At 39.4% G+C, this 18,781-nt stretch overlaps 1 protein-coding gene across 2 annotated transcripts in view; it reads left to right on the forward strand.

Moving 5' to 3' along the window:
- CDC73 (cell division cycle 73) overlaps positions 1-18,781 on the forward strand; it is a 164,419-nt gene that overhangs the window by 112,775 nt on the left and 32,863 nt on the right. For both annotated transcript variants that reach the window (XM_073356725.1, XM_073356726.1), the window contains one exon: positions 16,000-16,057. In XM_073356725.1, coding sequence (XP_073212826.1) covers positions 16,000-16,057 — 58 coding nt within the window. The remainder of the gene's footprint in view (positions 1-15,999; positions 16,058-18,781) is intronic.

Raw genomic sequence — 18,781 nt, forward strand, 5'->3', positions numbered from 1 at the left:
ACTTGGTCCACTCATGAGCATCAGTGGTAGTGAACAGATTTTCTTCCTTTCTGCTGCTTTTGATATAGGCTATCAAAAGACCAAGGAGATCTGTGGTGTAATGGAAATGGGTGGGCACCTGGTTCCACAGTAGTATTAGCAGTTAGTGGTTGAAATGTGTCTCCAGTTCTTTCATTCCTTGCTTGACTGTGTTGTGTTTTCTTTGAGTATGGGTTAGAATTTAAGATGGGTCCGTAAGCTTCCAGGGGCAGACCACAGTGGTACAAACTTTGTTGGAAGATGGAGAGTTCTCACCTATTCCTGGTTAGAGTAAGAATCCCATAATAACCAGGGCATAATTGTTTTTTGCCATGCCCCTGTCCATGAATAGCCTGAAAAAGTCCTAATATGTGACTAGCTCTGTATATAGGCCCAGAGATTATCTGAAAGAAAAGAGTCGTCATACCAGAGTAGAAATGCTTTGAGGTGGCTCTAGTACATCTGAGACCAGACATAGAAACTCGTGGCGAAGAACTCTTCATCAGTCTCTGTGGCTTTCATGTGTGAAATCCCACAAATCTGTCATCTCCACCCCCTGATGTCTTGTTCATTATCTTTATCGGTAGGTCTCAAACTGGCTTCTGGACTGCTGGATACCCATAGGCTACTTATTGGTGATGTGAGTGCCTTGAGGGGTCACATGGTGCTGGTTTCCAAATTGCCCAGAAAGATAAAAGCACATTACTTCTTCCAAGTATAACTTTTGCAGATAAGCAATTGCTGTAATTTCCACATGAATGCTAAGGAATTGGAAATGGAATGTGTGATGTGACTGGTAATAGGAGAAGACATTCTCCATAACTCTCTCTCTTAAGGTGGAGCCCACACTAAAGTTTTAGAACCTCTGATCTGTGTGAAACCATTGGAGGATATCCTGGGGTAGCATAAACTGCAACTGCCAAGCATTACGTAAGTGACAGCCAGCTCTATACTTATTTATCCTCCAGCAGTAATGGCATCTTGTCCCCACTAGTGCTTTACAACTGATCCAAGGTATGAGGGTGATTACAGTTCCTGGTGAGGGAAGTATTTTAAAGTACTCACCATGTCTAGAATATTACTCTTCACTGAGTGTTTGCTCCCCAATTATCAAGAGAATCTGCAGTCTTGGAGTTCTTCAGGAGTCCTCACTACTCTTAATCTCTGGCTGTCTAAAAACATCTATTTCCATATATGGCTGGCCAGAAGACTCTCCCATAGCCCATCATATTCTGATTTGATCATAATGATACAAACACTTCTAGGATTTATTGAAATTCATAGTATCTATGGATAAAGCTTCTGAGCCTGAAAAAGCTAATGTTCAATCAGAATGCAGCAGCTTTCCAGAGTGTGAGGCAGAAAAGCAAAGCATTCAAAAACCATAGGGGAATATTCTACTCAGCAACACAGGCTGAGAGCACCTCACCCCAGTGCTCTGCTCTGTGCATTGGCTCCTCAAGGAATATAGAAACATAATCAAGGGCTTGGTTCTGATATTCAGAGCTTTCCAAGGTGATTATTTGGAAAACTGCCTCCAACTCTATGACCATGACCACCCATGAAGTTGTGTTCTTCTGTCATCACAAGGATAAAATCATTTTGATCTAGTGTTGCTCAAACTAAGAAGGTATAGATGAATAAAGTTAAATGAAATTTTTCCAGTGAATGGGAGAGAAGACGGGATGTAAAATTATTTTTAAAAAAAGTATTGCGGTAGATAATTTATTCAGAAAGTAAATGGAGAAAAATGAGGGTTTTATGTATCTCTTATTGTGTCTCAGAATTTTAATTATTTGGCATACCACAGTATTGGAAGTACATTTTTGAATCTCTAAGGAGAAACTGGAAGGGGAACCTTTGTTCTTTTCCCAGCACTGAGACTTTTTAAATAACCCTGTCAGTGTTCAGGACAACTGCATCTGTCCTTCCCCTCTATGGTCCTGCAAGGGCACCCATTCAAGGATCCTGGCTCCTCAGCCCTCATTTCTTTTGGGGTGAGACTTGTCTCTTTCTCTCCTGAGTGGGGGCTTTTCCAGGTTGCACTATACTCTCCCTATATTATGAGTTTCCCAGCAAGCCAGACTGCCTCAACAGGCCTTTACACTGGACACATCTCCCCCCTAGAAAAGTTACCAGGGTGACCAGATAGAAAGTGTGAAAAGTTGGGGTGGCAATTAGGCATCTATATAACGAAAAGCTTCAAATATCGGGGCTGTCCCTATAAAATCGGGACATCTGGTCACCCTAGAAGTCGAATACAATTCCACAATAATACATGAAATTTGCATTTATTGTACAATAGACTCCAATTCTATTTAAACTTAATTCTATAACCTCTTCCAAAAATAACTAGCATTTTCCTTTTTTAAAAAAAAAAAAATCACATACTAAAGATCCATCTCCACCAGTTTAAGCATCTGCTATGCTTATAGATATGCTCAGGCACACACAGAATTGCTGATATGTCACAGGTCTTTACAGTATAGTTACAAGTGCTCCTTTTTGGAATAAATCTTGTAGTGCCTCTTCCTGCACGAATTCATTGCATACTAGTGTGAAGGGGAGCTTACAGTTGCCCCTCACTGTAATTCTATTGTTTTCAACATGCTATCACTCTTCCCTTTAATAAGTTTTAAATAACATTTGCAAAGATGTGATCAAATTGCAATATTTGTCTATTGTGACAGGGTCGGGCCAGATGGCTATAGGAGAGTAATAGAAGGCAGATATATTAGCCCCAGGCTAAGTAAGTCCCTTTTCCCTGGGTAAGGTAACAGGGAAGGTTCCAGAACAATCAGGAACCTTCTGGAGACAATTAAGACAGGCTGATTAGAACACCTGCAGCCAATCAAGAAGCTGCTAGAATCAATTAAGGCAGGCTAATCAGGGCACCTGGGTTTTAAAAAGGAGCTCGCTTCAGTTTGCTGTGTGCGTGTGGGGAGCTGGGAGCACGAGGCACTAGGAGCTGAGAGTGAGAACACGGATTGTTGGAGGACTGAGGTGTACAAGGATTATCAAACACCAGGAGGAAAGTCCTATGGTGAGGATAAAGGTGCTGGGAGGAGGCCATGGGGAAGTAGCCCAGGGAGTTGTAGCTGTCGCACAGCTGTTCTAGGAGGCACTCTAGACAGCTGCATTCCACAGGGCCCTGGGCTGGAATCCGGAGTAGAGGGTGGACCCTGGTTTCCCCCAAATCCTCCCAACTCCTGATTAGACACAGGAGGAGTCGACCTGGACTGTGAATTCAGAGAAACAGCCAAGCTGAGGGCTGCCGTGAAACTCCAAGGCGAGCAAATCCCCCAATAAGCGCACGACCCACCAAGGTAGAGCAGCAACTTTGTCACACTATATAATTGGAATGTTCCCACTTATTTGTGTTACTTATTAGAAAACCATCTGAGCCATATTTTTAAAATTAAGATCCTGGAGTGTGTCGGTACCAGAAGTCCAGTAAAATACCACAGACCAAAGGATAATTTATATCCTGTCATGACAAATATCAGCCTCTGACACTTGTTTTAAAACTTGAATAAAAGGTATTTAAATCGGTTTTCATATCCTTTCTAATTAAGATGGAGCTTTCCCTTTCTTAAATGCCAGTAAAAAAGGAAATAAGTGTGGCATTTATTTTGTAACTTCTTTTAATCCACAATGTTAGAGATGTCTAGTTAAACAGATGTCTTAATTTTTTTTATTTTAGCCTGCATATCTCCTGTGAGGCTTCTGCATTAAACTGAACTGTTACACACATTTCTGTTCAATCCCTGCCACAGTCACAGGTGGTTTTTAAACTACAAATCCATGCACAAACATGGAGTTCTAATATTACCCACTGCTAGCCAGAGGATTGCAATGAATTCATTATGCACATCCCAATTGAAAACTTTATTCATACATCACATGAATTCTACTTAAAATATATAAATATACTTTCAGTGTGCTATGCTAAGCAGAGCATTGTGTTGCCATTTATCTGCATTTTGACAAAGATGAAACAAACCTTTGATGGCTCTCTAATTACTTGAAATTATGTCAAACGCCTTGTCTATTGCCAGGTAATAGTCTTGAAATCTATCTTTGAATTAATGATCTGAACAGGAAGAAATATATATAAATTGTTTAGTGGTATCTACGTGTGCATCTTCTATTGACTAATCGAGAAAATGAGTAACTTGCTTGATTTTAAAGAAATGGAAGTTAGGACATTGTGCACAAGTCTTTGCTTGACAGAGGAGAACAGGACTCTGAATGACTCTATGAACTTGATAAAAGAATTTTTATCCAAAGTAAAATAAATATGTATACTTATATTAAGTTTTTACTTTGACTCTATTGCCAGTCTTCCTTACATGCCTGAAGGTTGGCAACAGTCTGAGTTGAGATCATTAGATAGAAAACAACTCATGAGAGGGGAGGATCTGTCCGCTAATTACTCTGACCTCTCCTTTTTTATTTATTTATTTTTATTTTGGTGGAGATGGGTAGAAGGATTAAATAGGCTTCCTACACATATTACTCCTGGGGACATTCTGTGCCTAAAAATTCTGCACCAAAAATTCTGCACACAATATATTAAAATCCTTCAAATTTTATTTGTCAAAATAACACTACATAATCATGCCAGTTTCAATTATTTTGGTAATTTATTTCAAAATACCTGTCAGCAAGTATGTAACAATACAGACACGCACAAAAATTCCATCAGGAGCAGAGAGTTAAAGAAACCCTATGACAACCCAATTCTTGTTGTTCTGCCCTCTTCTCTCCCTCACCTCCAGAGCCCGGGGGGGGGGGAGGTCAGACACCCACAACCCCTCCCTCCAGAGGCCAGCCATGGGGTCCACTTGGCCCAGATACACCTCCAGAGCCCAGCCATGCGCCTCCCCTCCCCCCAGCAGGCGCACCCGGCGCTCAGATTTCTGAAGATTATCAGATGCGGCTAGGAGAGTCAATAAGTTTGGCCACCCCTGCCCAATTGCATTCAGTTACCACAGTAAGGAGTCTGGTCTAAGAACCTGAATACAATGAAATAAAGTAGGATTCAGTAGTAAAAGTATAAAATTATGGTAGGCATTTTCTGACTTGAATTTATTTCAGCCCTTTGACTATATGCACATGCACTTTGTTTGCACAGAACTGTACAGACAAGCTGTGTAAGTTGCACTCCCCAAATATTTAAAAATCATGTGGTTGACAGAATCATTTGACTTAACAGAAAATGCACCACTGAGATGAATGGGGGGCAGTTTACATTTGAGGAGTTTGTGCTTGGTTCATACTTAAAAAGGTTTTTTCCACCCACAGATATAAGGGCAAGAAACTTTTTTTTTTAATGACATCTTGCATTTCACAGAATCTGAATCATTAATGTGGGATGGGGTGGATGTCTCAAGCAGGCCACATGTTTACCACCTCTAAGTCTTTTCAATTTTTGTCTTTACACCTTTTATTGTGTATCTCTTTTGTAGTAATTTAAAGCACATAAAACTTAATTTATACAAAAATGTATACTTGATATAGACTGTAAACTCTCACTTTCTCAAAGTACAGAAGCTCATTCAACAATAATTCTAGATTTGATTCGTTTGGTTCTCTAGTTTTTCTCGTCATTGCTACCACGTACCTTTTGTACAGCTTTCCTATCATAATACTGTAGTAGTTTCAGATCAGATATTTATACATTGTTCTCCCTGAAATTGAATAGGTATATGTTCCTCAATATTTATGGGGTTTGCAAGTTTACTGTCAGATGAAGTGTTTTATTCTTGCCCATGATTGAAATGTCAAAACTTTTAATAAGTAGAAAAACTGAATGAAATGTTGAATTATAAGGCTTGCTATCATGACAGTAATATGGAAAACTGTTTTACATTGTATATATCCAGGCTGAAGATGGACCATGCAAGTTGTTATTCTTTTCTGTTGTCATGTTATCCTCTTTACCTGCACTTACATTATATTTCAGTAGTGTGGATGTATTTAAATTTTAATGTTTCTGAGTAAAACTCTAGCACAAGTTTACTTTTAAATGCGATAAAGGGCAAAAATGTTGAAAGGATCAGACTGAGAATTAAACTCCCACAATTAGGAAAGCCACAAGATGGCATCAAATTGTCAATTCTGTCCCTTGCTGCTAAAACTGTTCTCTTCAAAAGGTCAGAAAACAGTGCAATCAGTTTGTGGATTTTCATATAGAAACCATTTGGGTACCGGATGAGCAGTGATATAAGGCGTACAAATTTTGAAAGCTTCACTCACTGCTGTAATTCATGACTTAAATAGCAACAATAAGCAATCTCTTTTTAAATAATCAGCCCCCACCCAAGTTGTACTACATTAGAGTGTAAGCTAACTTGTATGCTCAAAAGATTCCTCCAAGGAAAAATAAAACATGCTTCTTGGGAAAAGGTTGTACAACACAGTGTATATCTGTCCTATAATCTTAGGGGTATTTTACCAAATTGTAGTAATGATTTATGTTATGGCAATACCAGACTTAAAGAAAATTACTTTGTCAATTCACCAGTCAACGGAGATAATTCAAACTATGAATGTTAATGCTCCTTCAGACTTTAGAAATAGTCAGTATTTAAGTGTACAGTGGGACCTGACTAAAGACAGGGAATTCCATTGACAGTTTCTGAATTTTGCAAATTAATTCAACAAAAAAAAGCAAGAATAATGCATCACAAAATAATTTAATTCACTTATGACAATTTTAGGTTAAGGAATATGAGGAAAAACTAGTATACTTCGTAAAATTAATAGCCTTAGTTAATATGACTAGAGTTGGTTAAATCTGTGACAGCTGGGAAACTCCCTGTTGCTTTTGTGAGGATAAGTAAGGTAACGTAACGTTTTAGTCACAGGTATTTTTAATAAAAGTCATGGACAGGTCACAGGCAGTAATCAAAAATTCATGGCCCATGACCTTTTCATGACTTGTACTATATACCCCTGACTAAAACTTGGGTGCTCTGGGGCAGGAGGCAGCCCAGGGGCACCACGGGTGCTCTAGGGGGGAGGAGGAGGGCGGTGGCTCAGGGGCTGGTGGGTGCTCTGGGGTGGGGGTAGGTGCTGGCAGGCTTCCTGCCTGGCTCTCTGCGTGGCTCCTGGAAGCAGCTGGCATGTCCCTGCAGCCCCGAGGCGGAGGTGCCCGAGCACCCGCTCTGCACCTCCCATTGGCCAGGAATCACATCCACTGGGAACTGTGGGGGCGGTGCTTGCAGGCAGAGGCAGTGCTCAGAGCCTCCTGGCTTACCATGCCTCCATCTAGGAGACGAAGGAAGGACATGTGGCCGCTTCCGGGGAACCCCTGGAGATGAGTGCTGCCCCGAGCCTTCCCCCCTTCAGCGCCCCAACCCCAAGCCCCCTCCCACACCCAAACTCCTGCTGCTTCTGGGGACGGGGGTGTGGTGGCCCGAGACTGCCCCTGGTGACCACTGCAGAAGTCACAGAGGCCTTGGAAAGTCACAGAATCTGTGACTTCCGTGACAAACTTGCAACCTTAATGATAAGCTGTGATGTTGTACTGCAAAATATTCCCCAAATACGATTATTTTTCAGAATTTCTAGCTACTCAGTATATTGACTAGTATTAAAGTAAGTCAGATTGGGGCCACATTGTGCTGAGTGCTGTACAGATGCATAGTAAGAGACTGTCTAAAGAACTTGCTATCTCTGTTAAAATAAGATGCAGCAAGTCAGTGTAACTATCAGAGGAAGACAAGATAGAGTTACATTGACAGGAAGGTGTAGTTGTGTGTACAGATTTCATGCACAATTTATAGGTTCGATGGTTTTTAAAGATAGAAATAATAGCTTTATGCATAGCTAGACTTAAGTCTCTGTCCCTTGCTGCTAAAATTGTTTTCTTCAAAAGGTAGAAAACAGTGCAGTCAGATTGTGGATTTTCATATAAAAACCAGATGAGCAACAATATAATGTATGTAAATTTTGAAAGTTGCAATCACTAGCTGACATCTAGTTCCAGAATCTTACTGTGAAAATGGAATGTACCATATGATGATTGATGAGAGACTGGTTGTGGTTTAGGAAGTTTTAAAGCCAAAATAGAAAAATATCTGAAAAAAGCAAGAGCTGACTAGAACATAACAAAAAACTTAATTTCAAGGACATGTAAATATCAGAAATTATCTTTTGGTTTCTTTGATTATGTGCAAAGAGTCAAAATTTTAGATGCATTATTGTATTTTCTATTTATGCCACTGGTACAGGTCTGTTGTGATAATTGGGCCAATAAATTTACTTTGTGCGCTCAATTGTAAAAAGTATGTAAACATTTACAGAATACAACAATTTATAATAACAAATGATGACGGAAGATAGGTCAAGTTACTTTCAATAATGAATGTTATAAACAGGTGCAAGAGAACCAGACAGACTGTATTAGTCCAAATAAAAAGGCCATATTGATATAATTCAAGAACTCTGTTGTAATCAGGCTTGGTAAAAACAGAAGACAGGGAACTGTCAATTAGTGAACCAAAAATGATGAGTCTGATATTAGGCCTAATTGGTGGAGGGAATAATGAGTGGATGGGCTATTCTACTCACCACTCTCTTTGTGTGTACTTAAAGAGAGAGACTGGGGCAGGGGAGATACAGAAGAAAAGATTGAGGCTACTAAAGCAAATTTCACCATCATGGCTGCTATCTGAGGCCACTGCTCCTTTTTGGTCCTAATCCTAAGAGATGTCCTGACCAGACTGGGCCGGAAAGAGGGACACAGATAATACTGCCACCTCTACCAGCTCCAGCTGAATTCCATACACCATCTGGCATGAAACAGTTTCAGACTTTAACAGCAACAGCTCTAGTTCATCTCAACTAACTACTTCTCTTTTCCCAAAAAGGACAGTTGTTGCCATCTTTGATACCACTAAGAGGCTCTCAAACAAGGGTTTTTTTCCTTCTAAAACTCTCTCCAGCTAAAGGGGGAAAGAAATGTTAAAATGAAAGCCTTACTTAATACTTTTGTTTTTCCATCTTTTCTGTACCTTTAATAAAAGTTTAAAAGGATTTCAGTGTGTGTTTGCCGTGGCTGAGGTCTCTGTATATCAAACTCTGAACCTTGTTTAACACAGTTTAATGTTGGACGTTGACTGGGTAATGTTAACACCTTTGGCCCATTTATTACATCTAAATTTATACAACAGTACCCATTGGCCATTCACCAGAGGCTCTGTTATGTAGTTGAAGTTTGTGAGAAATATGCTTTAAGATTAAAGTTTTCTTGATGCATATTTTGAGTTGTTGAGTCTGATACTACAGGAGCAAGGAGCATTGAAATGGAATTAATGACTCTTTGCTGAAAACACATACATTGGGTGCTGTTACTGCGTGACTGAATATGTAATAATAAATGAAGTTGATACTCATGCCTAAAAACGAAGTGGTAGTTACCTGGGAACAGGAAAACAGATAATGAAAGCTGATTAAGTCGTGAGTTGGCAAAATACAATGTTGCAAGGTAAATTAGGAAGACTAAACTAACTTGTTTGTGATTAAAATATTGTGTAAGAAGCCTGTCTAAGGAAGATTTGTGTTTTTAAAATTACAGGGTTTTGTGACTAATTACTGAATTTGTTTATGAATATTCATAATCTTCTCTTTACCAATCTGACAATTTATGCATAAGAATTAGGTATGTCATCCTTTGAGCAAAAATGTTCCATGATATTCAGAAACTTCTATGAGGCAATGAGGGTCATTCGTTCAATAGGTGTGATCATTGCTACTTCTCGTGATGCTTACTATATCAACTAAATTTTCCAAGTTAGTGCCTCTCCCCTCCCCCGGAAAACTGTAGTATTATAGTATGTATCTGTAGTGATTGTTGACATCTAAACTGAACTCCAGCCAATGAACAATAGAATCTTTACTTTTACTTGCAAACAACAACTGAAATGTGCGCGGTCCTGCCCCTTTCCCTATTAGTGGTGAGTTTCCCCGCCTGTCACGCGGGAGACTGGGATTCGATTCCCCGACGGAGAGCGCAATAACTTTGTGGGGGAGGGATAGCTCAGTGGTTTGAGCATTGGCCTGCTAAACCCAGGGTTGTGAGTTCAATCCTTGAGGGGGCCATTTAGGGATCTGGGGCAAAAATTGGGGATTGTTCCTGCTTTGAGCTGGGGGTTGGACTAGATGACCTCCTGAGATCCCTTCCAACCCTGCTATTCTATTATTCTATTTATTCTCTACTTAAAATCAGTAACTTTTCTTTTTTAGGGCAGCAAAATTATCATGCGTATGACTTTTGTGCCAGTATGTATTTTTCTCCAACTTGATACATTTGTCTCATTGCAGGAAATTTTAAACAAGTAGCATTGAAATCTCGTACTCGTTAAACAGATATTAATAATTGTTCCTCCTACTACATGCTTTGCATAGTTTTTAATGTGAGGGTCAGAAAAATTAAATCATCAGTAATCTTAAAGGGAAATGAGGTGGAATAAAGCAATTTTGAAGTAAGATGTCTTTTATAGGAGTAGGAGAACAGCTGTGTTAGTCTGTATCCGCAAAAAGAAAAGGTGCCACAAGTACTCCTTTTCTTTTTATAGGAGTATTTATCAGTTGTCAACAATTCATTAGCTGTTTTTACTGAAAAGTTGGAATGCTTGGTGTGGTGGATCTTTGTAAGCTGTCTAAAGTAAATTTCATCCACCATCTTCCTGTCGTTGATCCCATACTCTGAGGAGAGTCTCAGTTGCTTCTTGTTCAGTCTTATTCCTTCACTGTTTTGAATAATAGACAATTTCACAAAATGTTCTTGGCTTTTTCTATTACTCGATGGGAAAAATGCTTCTTTTCCTCTCCTAGCTATGTATTTCTGTACTACTTCATGCATGAGTCTTCAGCTTGCTGATGGCTTTTTGAATCGTGGTTGAACTCCTCTTTGTGCTTCTTTTCTCTCCTTCATTGCAATCCTTACTTTGACCTTAATTCTTTATTCTTCATTTCTCTGAAGAGTCCAGATATTTTTCCCGTTCCAGATGCTGGTCACCTTTGTATATTATCCATTCATTTAAATAGAATTATTGAAATTATTTGCTACAGCACAACTTATCAGATATCTTGGCACTTCACAGTTTTAAATGCTTCCATTTTCTAGTTATTTGGTGCTGTTTATATTTTTCCTTTGACTTCAGGTGTGAATCATTGATCATTGGTTTGCTCTACAATAAAGATGAAAAATCAGGGCAAAACATGTGCCCCTTGGAAATCATAATATCCTCAGGATAGTTTTGTACTCATGTTATTCTGGCATTGTATGTATATTCTATTGAAGAAAGAAACCACACATACATATAAACTACAAAAAATGTTTTACAGAACAAAAGTTTTCCATTATAATTCATAATGCCAAGACCACAAAACTAAGATAATCAGATGTACAATTCTTCTTAGTGCCAATTTCTGTGTGCTACCCATCAGAAAACAGATGCTATGAGACAGCATGCTGTTCAAAACAACAGTTTATCATAAAAATTCTTTTTTAGCCTTTGAAGAAGGTGCGTAATGTTCTACAGTAAATATGAATTAGCTGTGTCCTTTCGAAATGTGCCATATGGTTTTAACATAAGTACAAGTGATTTATCCAGGGTAGCTTGGAGAGGGATTTTTAGGAGCTGGCCTTGTGCTAGTTCTCAGCACTGCCTTGCAAGCCTGACTGTTAGATTCCTAATCTCCCTTCTCCACCCTGTATAGCTGGCAGGTGCTGTTACTGCTCTCAGGCCTTGGGTTTGAGTGTGCCCTCTCTCTAGTGACTCCTATGACTGATTTAAGGAGTGGTTTTATTAAAGAGTTCCATCCTGTCTAACCTAGCTAGAAGTATTATAACTACAACATAATGTTTGTGTAGTGGGGATTTGCTCAGCGCTCGTAGAACACGGTGTGAAATTGGGATGTCAGAGAATGGAGCTGTGTGGTTAGCAATGCTTCATTGCCTCCTTAACCAATGCTAATACTAGAAGAGTGATTGATTGTTTAATGAATAGGTGACTTCGTTTTTGCTTGTCCTGTATTATCCAAGATTTCAAGCATGTACTGCTTTCTTACGGGTCCTTTATTGTATAGTGTTCGTCCAGGTTTCATAATTTTCCCTATGCAGCTTAAATGATGGTTCTTTAAAATGTGGAAGATTAGTGAATGTTATTGCATGGTATAAAATGGGCTTCATACTCTAGAAAATAACTTCTTATCCTTCTGCTATTGAGTGATCACTTGTAGCATTAACATATAGTCAGATGAGAGCTAATTGTGCCTCTTGTCACACATTCAAAATCCATTTCAGTATAGGATGCTGCTTTCCAGGTTTTGTTGGGCTTTTTTCACTTAACTGCTCTGCTGATGTAGCAACACAGGGGAGACATTTCTCCCCTCGGACGTTTTCTCCCATCTCTCTCTGACTTTAATATGCAACCACAATGCATAAAACCATGTATCGTCCCTTGAAAATGCCAGCCAAAGGAAGTTAAGTAACCAAATCTTACTGAATGGGAATTGGGAGTCTAACTCCCTTTCCCTCCTTTTCCATTAGCTGGAAGCTTCTGCTAAAATGACTAGCAGTGAACATGGTTGACAATGTTAGTATTTGTTAGGCTTCAGAGTTAACACACACTTGAGATGAATGGGAGTAGTTTACTACATTTAGTTCCCTTTTTTCCCCGTATATTTGGCTGGAAGTACTCAAGTTGTTAAGCATGTCGCAGGGACAAAGAATGTAGTATGCCTTGCCCAGTCCTGTTGGTGGAAGTCTAGTGATTTTCCTCAAAAACTTAGTCACAAAATGCTGAAACTCTGCTCTCATGCTAGAATGTGTCTGGAGGTTTGCAGACTTCTTCTTCAACTTGGCATGTCGCATCTGCATTCCTGTACTCTTTCCTCTCCCACCTTCCACTACTTCTATTGTCATGTTTTAGCGGGTGGGTCATAAGAGCTGTGTGTTCTTATGCACAAACAGATGACTTTTCCAGGTTGGTTAACTGGTATTTTAAAAAGTTTTTTCCATTAATAATTAATTAATTAATTATATTAATATGATAGGGGGAAACAAGGCAACAATTTGAGGAAGGGCTATGTGGTATAAATATGACTGACTTTACTCTCTGAAAATCAAACAGTATGGACTTCTGTACAAAGTCTGAGAGAGAATAGTGTTCAGGTATGATCGAAAACTTTGTTTAAAATTGAGTAGCTATGGCTTTTTCTGTGTTTGTGAGCTTTTGTCTTTATCTGTGGGTGCTTGCTATGATTCTCTCCCCACACCCCCATCCATGTGTTTCAGGAAATTTACTAATTTGGGATTTTTTTCCCATTAAGTTTATGGGAGGCAACATGAAGTTTGGTATTCAAAATATACAATTAAAACCCCTTTGTGGCAACATTGACTTCCCTGTAAAATGGACTGCGGAAATCTTCTTCTCACTTTCTCTGGAAACAAAAGAGGGGTGTTGAGTCTCACATTCCAGCTGTTCTTTAGTTGCAAGGGATCTCTCTAAGGTAGCCATCCTTTGTTCTTGCCAGCTTGGCTTGCTGCTTTGCCCTTAGAGTGCAATGCTTGGACTTGTATCAATTTCTATGCAGTTGAATAGTTACTCTGAAAGGACAGTAGCAAAAAATAGCTTGTCCAGAGCAGAGATGCAGCATGTCTTGCAAAAATTATTTTTAAAGTTAATGTAGCAGCCAGCATAGACCATGGTATTTTAACCAACCAGAAACAGCACAGAGAAATTCAGCATTAATCCTTTTCTTCTGAGAAGGAAGTTAAATCCTTGCATCAAGGTCAGCAGCAGAGTAGTTGCTTTAGAAGTTGGAGAAGCTGACTGTATACTAAGATGAGTCCTACCCATATGTAATTAATCAGGCATTTTCTTTTGAACTTCAGTGGAGAGATGTCTGATTGAATTTGAGCCTTTTAGAAAGTTGACAACTGATGCATCCTTGTGCTCGTATCACACAGTTTTGTAGATCAAGATTGGGGTTTAACTTCCATTGGAGAAACGTTAAGATTTAGAGGGTTTGTGTGACTTTAAAAGTGTCATTGATCTTGTAGCTCCTGGTCTTCAGTCTCCTACTGATGAGTTTTCTTAGTTACAGAGCACAGTGTTACTTGTTTACATATCCATGTGGGAATCATGTGATGAGGTCCCTTTCATACAGCTCTTTTGAAAATCGTTCCCCATTTCGGGTTGCTGAGCACTTCATAACAATGGCATTTTGCAGTTCAGTGTTTGTAATGTCTCAGTGATTTCCAGATCAAGTGTATGCTCAGTTTACATATCAAAAAATGATTATTCAGTCAGATCTGTAAACTTAAGCTAGTCCTTCTTTTTGCATTTGTGCATTATCTAAGGATTTTATATCCAATATCTGTTCACAGGAATGAGAACAGAATTTGTCCTTCCATTTGAAACAACTCTAATGTTGATTCAGAGCCAATTACAATTGGCTCACTCTTGGCTAATGTGTTGGCTCTGCAGAGCGAACAGGAGTAAAGAGTGGCGGTACAGATTTGTTTTTCTATGTTAAAGTAAACAGATAAGACAGGGAAGACACAAGCTCAGATGTACTGAACAAGAAGGTACAGTTTTTATATACGGACTTTTCAGAACAGAAATGCCTTTCAAAATCCTGGCCATAACATTCCAGTCCAGAGCATCTCATGAGTAGATTCAGAGAATAATACCAGTTTTGGTTTTTGATGTGGACAGTCATCGACTTTCATTCACATATTATATCTTGTCCAAGTGATCATATGTAAAAGGAGAAGCACTGTTTCCTAGTGGATAGAGCAGTGCCCTGCACTGGGACTCAGGAGACCTGGGTTCTATTTCTGGCTCTGCTTCTAGACCAAGGTTTCCCAGCTGTCAAGTTTCCTTTCCCACTCTGAACTCTAGGGTACAGATGTGGGGACCTGCATGAAAACCCCCTAAGCTTATTTTTACCAGCTTAGGTTAAAACTTCCCCAAGGTACAAACCATTTTACCTTTTGCCCTTGGACTTTATTGCTGCCACCACCAAGCGTCTAACAAATATGTAACAGGGAAAGAGCCCGCTTGGAAACATCTTTCCCCCCAAAATCCTCCCCAAACCCTACACCCCCTTTCCTGGGGAAGGCTTGTTAAAAATCCTCACCAATTTGCATACGTGAACACAGACCCAAACCCTTGGATCTTAAGAACAATGAAAAAGCAATCAGGTTCTTAAAAGAAGAATTTTAATGGAAGAAAAAAAAGTAAAAGAATCACCTCTGTAAAATCAGGGTGGTAAATACCTTACAGGGTAATCAGATTCAAAAAATATAGAATCCCTCTAGGCAAAACCTAAAGATACAAAAAGACACAAAAACAAGAATATACATTCCATTCAGCACAGCTTATTTTATCAGCCATTTAGACAAAACAGAATCTAACGCCTATCCAGCTAGATTACTTACTAAGTTCTAAGACTCCATTCCTTTCCTGTTCCCTGCAAAAGCGTCACACAGATAGAGAGAACCTTTGTTCCTCTCCCCGCCCCCTCCAGCTTTGAAAGTATCTTGTCTCCTCATTTGTCATTTGCCAGCGAGGTTATCCTAGCTTCTTAACCCTTTACAGATGAAAGAGTTTTTCCTCTGGCTAGGAGGGATTTTAAAGGTGTTTACCCTTCCCTTTATATTTGACACCAGCAGACAAGTCACTTCACCTTTCTGCCTCAGTTGCCCTATCTAATGACACTGACCTCCCTTGGATAGACCATTAACGTGCAAAGAGGTTTTATTTTTAATTTTCAGACTTTTTAAGTCCAAAACAGTGGTTGTGAAGAGTTTTCTGCATATTTAGTTGTTGGTAGAATGTTATGTCCTAAACATCATTAAAAAGCTGTTTTACATTTAACTAAAAGGAAATCTGAATAAGAGAAAAGCCATTCATGTAAACGTTAACTCTTCTTTTCTTTTTTTTTTTCTTTTTAAAGGAAGGTGCTTCTGCCAGGAAAACTCAAACCCCAGCAGCACAGCCTGTGCCAAGACCAGGTAAACAGAATTACTTTATTTGTGTATTATCTGGAATGAAAGCATTTTGAGTTAGGACAAGATTGTAGCTAAAATCCTTATACATTTTGTTAAGATATGTATTGGAAATATATAGCCACTGTGTATTAATTAACATATTATTGTTGCAGTGGTCCAAGGTCTGGGATTAGCTATGCTCACCCTGAACTAGTACAGAAATAGCACTGCTAGGATGATGGACTAGTGGCAGTTTTACAGTCTGACTTCTTGTGAACTACCATAGCTAGAATCAAATACCATATACTCTTGGAATGCTTTGAAAACTTTGGCACACCATAAAACTTTTATTTCTAGACCTAGCAATTCAAGAGCTACTGGTGCCCAAAACTTAAGGTATTTGTGTGGGGTGAGGGTGGTATTTTGAGTTGAATTCAACAGCTGATTTCTTGTGAACCATTAAAGCAAAAAACCCCTATGCTTTCTACTGTCTGAAAATATTTAATACCAGCATTGAAATGGTGTGTAGTAGTAAATTTCTATGCTGTAGTTCTTGAGAATGGCAGCTAAAATGTTGAAATCAAGCAGTCATTCTATTTACCACTACTTCCATGACAAAGTTTCAATATGACTACACCTGTTAGAGCTAGGAAAAATCTGGTAACTGGTACAAATGCGTTCAGTGATAGTATAGTTCTTCCAAGCACTTTCTTGGCCCAGTGATAAGGGTGGGGAGAAATGCCATTTTGGCATGATTTATTTCTTAGTCATGCATTGGGCACTCCTATTAATTTTCAAGAACCTTTCCACAAATTCCCTTTGTTGTTCACTAAGCATGCAAAAATGTGATAGGTGCTATCCAGATATTATTAGTATTAGTAGAATTAGCGTTACGGTAGTTCTTAGAACCCCAGCTAAGATCATGGCTTCCTTTGAATACCTTATAATATTGGTGGCTTACATGCTACGACAGCTTTTGTGTTTTGGGAGACCAGAGGAATTGATGGGAGAGGAGTAAGAGCACAGGAAAATGTGAGAGTGGGAGACAGTGGGTTTGAGAGAAAAATTAGGGATATGAGGGGGATGAAAGGGACGAAATCAGGGAGTGGAGGTATAGTGGAACGGTGTTGACTAAAATCGAAAACCGGTGTAGTGGGGCAGGAGCAAAAACTCTTACTAGAATTGTGGACCCCAAAATCCCCCCCCCAATAATTACTGATGGGATCATAACACACAACATATTGTGCATCAAAATCATAGAATCATAAAAATGTAGGGCTGGAAGGGACCTTGAAAAGTCATCTAGAACACCTCCCCATTTTGAGGCAAGACTAAGTATACCTAGAAGCCATTTAACAATCCCAATCCAAACAGTACAGTGTCTCAGACTAATATTGGCCCCCATTATACTGAAACCCATACTACTCCTGGAGGAATTCTGCGCCTCTGTGCAATGCAGAATTTTGTATAAATTAACGAGCGTGCAGAATTTCCTTTCCCCAACAGAAATGGGCTGCAGTGCTGCTCGCCACCACTAGGGGTCCTGGCAGAGCCCAGCTCACACATAGAAGACACTGCTTGGGGGAGGAGGATGGAGCTAGAGGGTTCCTGGCAGCTGTAGTTCCCAGCATGCCCTGAGGGAAGGAGGGGGCAGTGTGCAGGAAACTTCATGTAACCCTGGGACCAAGCATCAGGAAGTTTCTCCCTCTGGATCCTTGGACTTAGGTGGGGGCTGAGCGGGTCCCATGGTGGAGGTTTGGGGGCAGGTGGGGGGCAGCTGGGCTCTGGTGAGGGGAAAGGGGCAGGAAAACAGGAACTGCGTTGTCATAGGGGTTTCCTTAACTCTCTGCTCCTGGGGGAATCAGACATACTTGACATGTGTCTTGAAATAAATTACCAAAATAATTGAAACTGGTATGATTAAGTAGTAGTATTTTGACAAATAACATTTGCAGAATTTTAAAATATTGTGCAGAGAATTTTTAATTGTTTTGGTGCAGAATGCCCCCAGGAACACCATACTTATTTTCTCTTCTCCCCTTTAATTTTGTGATCTGTGATATTCCCTAGTGCCTTAGCATAATGTGGTAGTCATTGATTTGCTCATGTTAAGTACACGCATTGAGAAAAGTGGACTGTTACAACTGGTAAATTTTGAAAGATTGGGGGAAATTTGTTTACAGGACTTGGTCAGGTGTAGATACTGTGAAGATGTTTGCCAAGGCCATATTGTTTTGGGAAGTGTTATGCAAGAATTTTTTTTCATAGCTTTGTCAAATTTAGTGATGCTCTTTTAAGCTTTTCACAAAGTGAAAAGTGATGTTGCTAAAGCAAAATGTAAAACTACTACTTTATGTGGCCTGGGTAGGTCACCAGATGAGGATATATACCTTGTTAATTCCTTGGGATCTTTTTAGTGAAAGTAATGCTTAAAGATTTGCTTTTGTAAAATAGTTTCCCCATGAAAGTCTATTAAGTATTGAATACTATTCTAAATTGTTTTTAGATTGTGCTGTGTTATTGTGATTCCTTTTGTTCTTTTTTATCTTCCCAGTTGTTTCAGTGCTAGAAAGGTCACCCTGTCGGTCATATTTATCTGACTAGGGCTGTTGAGAATATGAATGTATTTGGAACTGACAAACAAGGGTATGAAAAGGGTAGAAATAGCAAGAGCAGAAATCCAAATGGATAAACCACTGTCATCAACATGGCCACAGTGCTAGATGAAATTTCACACTTGTTAACTGA

The sequence above is a fragment of the Lepidochelys kempii genome, chromosome 8 (assembly GCF_965140265.1).
Source record: "Lepidochelys kempii isolate rLepKem1 chromosome 8, rLepKem1.hap2, whole genome shotgun sequence".
Taxonomy (NCBI): domain Eukaryota; kingdom Metazoa; phylum Chordata; order Testudines; family Cheloniidae; genus Lepidochelys; species Lepidochelys kempii.